The sequence below is a fragment of the Ceratina calcarata genome, unplaced genomic scaffold, assembly GCF_001652005.2.
Source record: "Ceratina calcarata isolate Rehan_Ccalc_2016 unplaced genomic scaffold, ASM165200v1 scaffold180.2, whole genome shotgun sequence".
In the NCBI taxonomy this organism is placed as follows: Eukaryota; Metazoa; Arthropoda; class Insecta; order Hymenoptera; family Apidae; genus Ceratina; species Ceratina calcarata.
Genome location: NW_017139431.1, coordinates 976,800 through 985,511, shown reverse-complemented (window position 1 = coordinate 985,511; position 8,712 = coordinate 976,800). Strand labels below are relative to the sequence as shown.

The 8,712-nt window shown below is 42.3% G+C and overlaps 1 protein-coding gene across 5 annotated transcripts in view; it reads left to right on the top strand.

The window, feature by feature from the left end:
* LOC108633032 (hemicentin-1) overlaps window positions 1-8,712 on the top strand; it is a 142,213-nt gene that overhangs the window by 58,501 nt on the left and 75,000 nt on the right. For all 5 annotated transcript variants that reach the window (XM_018037961.2, XM_018037960.2, XM_018037959.2 and 2 more), the window contains exon 3: window positions 7,436-7,590. In XM_018037961.2, coding sequence (XP_017893450.1) covers window positions 7,436-7,590 — 155 coding nt within the window. The remainder of the gene's footprint in view (window positions 1-7,435; window positions 7,591-8,712) is intronic.

Genomic DNA, 8,712 nt, shown 5'->3' with positions numbered 1-8,712 from the left:
AAACGCTACCAACCCAGGTCTCACCGCGTGGAGGTGACTACGTTCGAGACCCGGACAGTGGACAATCCCCACTGCCCCCTTCCCTATTAAATTGCCACCCTATTATACGGAGCGAATATTGGAGAAGGATTTTAGACGATTGCGAACAAGACTGTAACTATTGACTCTAAATGGAAACTAAGGTGAGAACAAAATGTCAGACTTCACTTGGGCACCAGAGTTCGAGCCGAGCAGGACCCTGCACCCGAATGACGATGCCTCAGCGCAGGAGTGGCCTGACCACGACCAATCCGTCTCACGGAGCTTACGCACTGCACCTGGGAATGGAACAGGAACAGCCCCAGCGACTGACGAGACAGGCCATCCGAGATACAGGACCACAACTCTTTTCTCCCTCCGGTACTCGAGCAAAGTCTGACTGTAAACTACTATTCGCGGCGCGGGTATACTAAAACGCAAAATGGATTGACTGAAACGAGAGAGAGGGATGAAGTTAAATTCGCTCCGTTATAGGGTGGAATTTAGAAAGGCATACTGCACACTTGTACCGGTACCGCACACGCATACGATGGGATAGGAAAAGGGGTGACTCGACCGGCCTTAATGCCGATCGAGTGACTCGAGGAGCGTCGGGGCTCTGTACTTATACCCTCTCGGCGATCGACGGTTTGGGCAAAATGACGTCTGCGCAAAATGATTGGCCGATTCTTAGGAGGCTCGGCTCCTGATTTGCATATTCGTTTTCTCCCGCATTTATCGATAATCGGGCAGGATTTTTTGGGTCATTCCAAAGGGAATGACCAATTGACCACTGACTTTAAGTACCCACCCCCTAGGATTGGCCATCTCATGATTGAGAAAAACAGGTAAAAAAATTTGATAAATCTTACTTCTCAGTAATTATCATTTTCTCTAAAAGTTCGTTGCTTTAAATATTGGACACAGCTTTCTATTGCATGTCTTAAACTGTTGGCAGAGATGTTACGGCTCATACAACTTTAAGAAACGTGAAAACTTTCCCCACCACCAAAGTACTAAACAAACGAGAAAGTTCGATTATTCGGCGATTAAAATAATTTCACTTACTCTTCATGAAATTGCGTTGTACACGTACATTTTCATACAGAGCCTTGATAATGTTTTAACACTCCGATGTTTTGAATAGTCTCTAGGGGCCAGTATGCCCGTGAATTTAACCGCTGACTTGGCTATAAGATATGAGAGTACCTCGACGTGCGCTAATGCTCTCTGAAAAGTTTAATCTGTACTCGGGATATCGTATGCATTAGCGTCGTACTTGTATCGCAAACTTAGTCACTCTTACGCGGTAAGTTTGATCATCGATGCAAGTTGCACGCGTTTGGAATGTCGTTAACAACGTCCACGATAATCGCCTCTCTCGGCTATTCCTTTCGCGTACACTTGCGCGTCAATAGAATTAAGGACAGCGCTTCGTGCATTCACGCATTTCTCTCCACGTTTCTATCCGAATTTAATTACAGGCGAAATAAAGTGAGACCGGGAGGTCGACAAATACGTATGAAACTACGTAAAAATGTTTAGTTAACGACGGCGATAACGGATAATTAACAACTAGTTGCCGCGCAATCTACTTTAGCTAAATCCCGGTGATTAATGTGACTTCCCGTCGCGTTCTGATGGCCGGCTTTATCGTCCAACGAGGAGGAGCACGACTCATTATTAAGTGAACTTTCAATCTGGTCGAATCTTTTGCGTCTCTCCGGCTGCTGCATTTTAATCTTCGAAGTCCAGCCGTATAAACGGCTTCTAGATATTCCAAATAGTTCCGTGTATGTTCACGGCACACTGCGCCGTATATCCCAGTAAACTTTCTCACTGCGGGAGAGTCAGTGCATTGGATTTAATAACTCTTGAGGCTGCCCATATGTCGTCAACTCGCAAGCAAAATCTTCGAGTTCATGAACCCGTGTTGAGTTTCTCAATCGAAAATCCAAAAAGATAGTTTTTATCGTCTTTACTGTTTGAAAAATAGTTTGTTAAAAATTTATTACTCGAGAGGGACTATAAATATATCCTCAAATATACCCCAGAATTCCACTTTCCAGGTTGATTTTCGTGTTGTTTCTGTTGAAATACATCTTCATCACGTGTTTTGAAGCAGAATTCATGTGTTGTTCATGAATTTATATTCAATGCAATGGTTGAATTTTTACGTAAGAGAAGGAACTAAAAGAAATTTCATCTTTGAATCATTATTGAGAGCAAAATAAAAATCGAGAACAGTCACACAGCAAACGCGTCATTCCGACAGTGAATTGTGGAAATGTTTTTTAAAAAATGCAGTCGCCATGGAATGGCGTAACGAGCTTTTACTCGTTCATTGCCGGCTTCTCTCGACACCATGCATCGTTGCACGCTGATGAAATTGGGGAACGGAATGGTTGGTAGCACCGATGGCCACCTCTCGCGTCGTGTTTCCGGCGCGCGAATCTGTTTACCGACTCTATTTACGAGGTTGGGCAACCGTGTAAACCATCCTGCTAATAGAATATGCCCATATTCTGGCCCCGTAGGAAGCATAAGGGTTCAGACCCCGTAACGAGTAACCCCGGCTTCGCTTCGCCACGTTATCGCGATTTTCCCCCGGTGCACATCGGTAGCTCACAGGGCCGAGTCCAACTTTGCACAACGAAAGCCACGGCTATCCAGTGAAATCTGCCCGCTCCCGGTCGAAACTGTTGAGTTATTTAACAGTTCTGGGACGATTATTGAAACGAACCCCCGAACTCGAATCGCAGCTTGATTTGTGTGCAATGGAATGCTTGCGTTGCAGTTAAATTCTATGATTATGACCGTCCGGACACGAGATAATACTTCACGGATTAATTTCGATGGTTGACTAATCGCAAATAATCAGCCACTGCGTGCAAGCAATATTTTATTCACTATTTAGACCTCCAATCACTGTTCTCGATTAGACAATGATGTAAAACAATACAACAAAGCGAATTTTCTATGCAGTAGCGTTATACAGGAACAATTATCACTAAAATTTCATGTGTGCTTTCACAGAGAAAAGTGAATTCTCTGGCTCAAAGCCGTGAATCACGACAAAAAGAGGAACGGATTAGGAAACTGGAAAATAAACCTGATACTCGTGTTCGATGGCTAAAACACGACTGATTTAATTATCTCCGGTTCAATTTACTCAGCCGTTAATTTGAATACAATCGACTAACGCGTCGCGTGATGGCACCAGTTTCACTAATGTTGTTCGAATATTATATCTCTGTTGCTCGTTGAAGAAGCATCGAGCCGAGAATTCATTGTTACGACCGTTGATCGTGTATCGATGCATCGAGATTTGCCGGTAAAACGAGATGTGGAGATTCTTCTCCGAATGGGAAGAAGACTGCAAAAAGAGAAAGATAGCGCCGGCAATCGTATAAATATCGAAGCTCGGGCGTAGGCCCGGGGGGACAGGGGTGAATCGCGACGGTCCAACGCTAGGGAGGAAACGGTTGAAAAGGAACGGATCCTTGCGCGGTGCTCGGAGCGAATTCAATGCCGAAATCGGCGATACGATCCACTAGGAGGAAAGAATCGACGTTCCAGAGGCAACTACCAGCACGAATGGAAACTACAAGAACCGCTCGGAAAACTCTGTCATGAAACAAGAAGTGGATAACAATGGGACATTCTGTGTAGGCGTGCTCGTCCGGTCGTGCTCGCAGGCATTCGCCGTGAAACTACCTACCCGTTGAAAGGGCGAAAAGAAGGAGCGCGTGCACTAAAGTAAATTCGATCGTTAGTTCCGAGTAGTTTATTCAAGGAGCGAAACTTCAACCAATCAGATTATATTATTGCAAGAAGAAAAAAGCAAGTCTGATCTCGCCTGGCTGTTTTCGTCAATCTAAGGGAAACGATATATATTTATTTGCAGACTGACAAACTGAAATTCAAACACTTAGTTTAATAACATATCTGATAATTTCGTTCATAACATGAGTACAAGTTGAAGTATCTAAGTGCACCTGAAACCTTTGTAAAAACTTAATATTCTTAAAGTAAACCAGTCTAATTTTTATGCTCTGAATCTTATGTTGAAAGAAAGTTTAACCAAATATTAAACTTCACAGCTCTTCGCTTCATTCTATTTTCAAAGGATAAACTTTGGATTATTCCCAAAGTATGATCTTTAGTCTAATCCATAATCTAATTTCACTCTGGGTCAGACACGAACAGATGGCCAGCTATCCCCTTTCCGCTTGAATTCACATTTCTCTTATGCAGAGCAAACCTTTTAAAATGGACATTATATTCAAACGTTTTCGAAATTCATTATAATATACTTGTTGCTACATTACTAAGCTGTGACGTAACGATCGCATAGCTAGTCATGTTGTCAGTGATTCAATTACTATTCCTTATGTCCCTGTGATACGTTTCATTGAAATTACAAGGTACAGTTGACCGATTGAAGGAAGCGACGAATTGGAGACTTCGCTTTACGTGTCCGCGAGGGTTGCCTATGTCGACCGGTGTTACACCATAATTTCACTAAAGTTTTTTTCCCATTTCCCGGGGCAATACGGAAGGCTTCCCGTCGTTCCTTTAATCGCCTCAGGCCAGTTCCAGGTTTTCCCCTTGTTGTTTTTTTTTTTTTTTTCTTTCCCTTCCGTTTGGTCTTCCGTGTTCATTTCTGTGGGACGACTCTAAATTCACGGACGTAGTAAACGATAGGAGCGGGTCGAAAGGTATCGCTGGCAGTGCTTTCGGCCAACTTGGAATCTAAGGAGCAGATCAAATAACTGAACGTACGTGCCGTGACTGGAAGGTACGAAATTTGGAGGATCACCAAACGGCAGAGATTGCGGCGGAGCCGTGGAAACGTTTGTTTAAAAACTGAGTTTTTTGTTTAACGCCGGTGAAGGAAAAATCAGGGACAGCTGTCGTCAAGTAAAACATTGTTCACATTTTTCTGACCGTAACGTCGTTGTGTCGCGGTTGAATCGACGAGATTCATACGCGCGGTTCGTGTATACGCGCACAGCGCGCGCACATAAATTCGAATTTGAATAAATTTGAATAAACGCACGCCAAGAGACGCGTACGGAATATTTCCGCGTATCGTCTCGAGACATTTTTACGCTCGTTTATAACCGGAACTTTGAATTTCGCAAATCAAGCATCGCGTCCTGCGTATCCGCAGAAAATGTGGTGTATTTATTTGTTTGCTGTGAAGTCAGAAACGCTGAAAGAATGGCAGGAGGCGCGGTAGGGATAGGGATGGTACACTGAAATTTCTGGAATCCTTAAAACATCTCCACGACCGACTCGTACATCAAAGCCTGATATATCGGCAATCTTCCCTGGCATCGCCTGGCAGAGGAATCCGATCGATAGCTACAGCGTTTTGGTCCATTTACGCTTGTGCAGCGCGAAATTTCTCCTGGCGATGCTCGATGGCGCGTTCCATCGACATTCGTTTTTACCGGACGCTTACAGGTATCCCATTTCGTCGGTTCGGCACGGGGCACTGTATTTAAATCGATTCGTTCGTCAGTAACGAACGACCGTGACCGTGGCAGCGAGCGTGAGGCCCATGACGTCAAATTAATTTCACGAAAACTCGTCGACGCTTCGTTATTGGCTGTCAATCCCTTTGACCATAGCCTTTCTTTCGAAGGCATGCACACCTATCGATATCGTCTGGATACGTCGGCCGATTTCCACGATTTCACTTGTATCTCGTAACAATTTCTCTGTCTGCCCGAACGGAATCCCATTTTACCCTCGGAATACAGTGAGAAATTTTATCGAGTACCGTCGCCGTCCGCGTTGCAACGTTCGACCGAACCCTTCTCGACCCTCACTCGACGCATCCACTTTCCCACCCACTCTCGCAGGATTATGTTAATGGCGACTCTCACATTTCCGCGATAGGAAAAATCCGAGTTAATGGGAAAACCAGTGATATTCATATAAATTAACTACAAATTTATACGAATCGCTTGCTAGGTAATAAATACTATTATTGCCGAACTATTTTTGAAAAAGTTTAATTTTTTCTCGTTTAATTGATAAGCAAAAAATTTGTATCTTTCATGTCAGAGACATTATTCTCTTATAAAAAAAAAAAAATGTTTTACTCTTTCTCATTAGACTCGGAGAAGACAGCGTGATTCATTTCATTGTTTGTTCACAAATGTGACGAAGCAAATATGAACCGTGGCCACTTCATATTTCAATGATAAATACGAGGGGGAAAAGATGGGTTAGTAATTACTATTTGGAATTAATGTCATCGTTTATTTAATCCGAGGCGGGCAACGAGCTTTGATTCGCGTTGAAATCACATTAATCCGACGCATAATGAAGCGGCCGGCGAAATAAATGTCATCATAATGTGGAAGCATAAATAACGTTGATCGGAAAACAAGTGACAAAACAAGTATCATTGTAGCGTAATAATTGAATTTCCACGGTAAACTATTTTCATCGGCATTTGCTATACGCACATCGTTAAATTGTAATATCTTTCCCCGTTTCGCTGTGTTCCGCTCTATTCGTAGGTGAATGAAAGTTGCGGTGAAAACGGGAAGCCGCCTGCCACGGCGTAAGCGTGCCACGCGAGAAGCTTGACATTCTCGAAATTATTAGTTGGTAAACTATTTGCATGATCGGTTGATCAAAGAAGACGTTGAGTTTATAGAGGCTGGATAGGATTAATACGGTATGGTAGGATTAACCATGCTATAACGTGACACCGTTACGATTATCCTCGATTAACAGTATTGACATTTTTACACGTATGTGGCAATGGCCTTGATTTGACGATTAAGAGTCTTTGTGCAGTCCTCGAGTCAAAGAGTCGAGTGAACAAACAATATTTTGCAGGCACGAATTCCTTTTTGTTCTTGAAGGTTTAAGACACTTCGTCAATTAGCGTCTCCATTTTTGGTTCTTTCTAATTTTTAGTATCTGACCGTCATAGAAGCTAGACGTAGCTCCGTGTTTCTTACAATGTTTGAAACTTTATTATATCTTAAATACTATTTAGTATGTATTTTTATTATAAAAGACATGTATTAATATCATAAATAAAATAAAAATAATAATATTAAGTTATAAATAAATAACATAGCAATAATACGAAAAATAATTTTAAAATCTGATGGAAAATTTAAGTTAGTAGAATATTTGCGTTTCTTGCTTGAAAGTAATTGAATACAATAAAATATAAATAACATTTGGAACCGTACAAAGAGGCCGCACGTTCTCCACCTCTGCTATAGACATGCCAGAAGCATACATGGGACAAAGAATTTTATAACGAGATAAACAATGCAATTTGGAAACAATCAGTGATGAATAAGTAGGGACTCGGTAGGAGAAAGATAAATTCATGGAAAAACAATTTCTTTAATGGTGTTTTCCGTACTCCTTCCAGGTGGCTCGAGCCTGGCAAGCGTGGTCGCTGGAAGTAAATCGACGAATCCTTTGAACAAACCAGTTTTCGACGACATCGGCTTGCGAAATGTCACTGCCATCGTTGGACAACCGGCGGAATTGAATTGCTACGTGAAGAATCCTGGGGACAGAGTGGTGAGTGATGAGTCATTCTTCGAAATAATCCGGGATGAAAAACGTATTAAGTGGTAGATCAATCACCGTGACGCATCTACACTATTATTTTCGTGCATAAATAGACCCTAATAGTATTCGTTTTGATATGCTCCCGCAAATATCGTAAAGCGATTAGGAGAAACCTCATACACACAATTAGCGATATTCCATTAATGGATCAACTACTAATTAATGCTCGCGCTACGCTTGGATGGGTTTATCTAATTTCATTTCTATTCCACGTAATTCACGCGCCAGTAACGTTCGCAATTATATCAATGAAAGTACAAATAATTGTAGGTGAGGCAATATAAAGGTTCAGCGGGTAATCGCGACATTTTAATGAGCCGGTGTCAATGATTTCTGGCTCATTTTCATTAAACGTTCAGGAACCAGCAATTAAAAGCGATGAGTACAGCGGAGCTGAACAGAAATATTCGTATAATCGTGAGCATTTGTGCATTAGCATACACATAAACCGAATCGATGTGGTTAATGACTAGTTTTCCGTTTTGGACCCGCGTGTAACGTTTTGCTGTGCTTTCCGACAAACAACGTACATATTCTCTGTTCAATGAACATGTTCGCCTGTGTGTGTCAATAGCACCGTGTCCGCTTTTACCCTGTGCCGCCCAGGCGGTGTCTTTAATTGCTAGATAGGAGAGTCGAGCAGCGGAAGAACCGAGTACAGGTTAGACTAGGAATGCTAAGGGCGGCCACGGGGTGACTGCACTCTCACCACCGGACAAATGAACCGATCTAGCATACTCTGCCAAGTGGTTACAGAGTTGAGCCAATCCCTCTTTCTCATACTAATACTCAGTTCTCTGTACATGTACATGAGATGAAATCGTGCGTAGTCTAAATATAAACAGATACACATAAGCGTATAGAGACGCGTACAATAAATAAAGATCAAGCAGCAAATATTGGCTGCTAACATTATTTTATTATCTCTAAACCAGTGATTCTCAACCGTCGCGGCAATTTAATGTGCCGCGAGATTCTTGGAGTGAGCCATCACTGCCAAGCAGTGATCCCTCCCGAAATGAAAATTATTTAGTTTCTTACATTTCTTTATCAATTGACACTACATTCAAT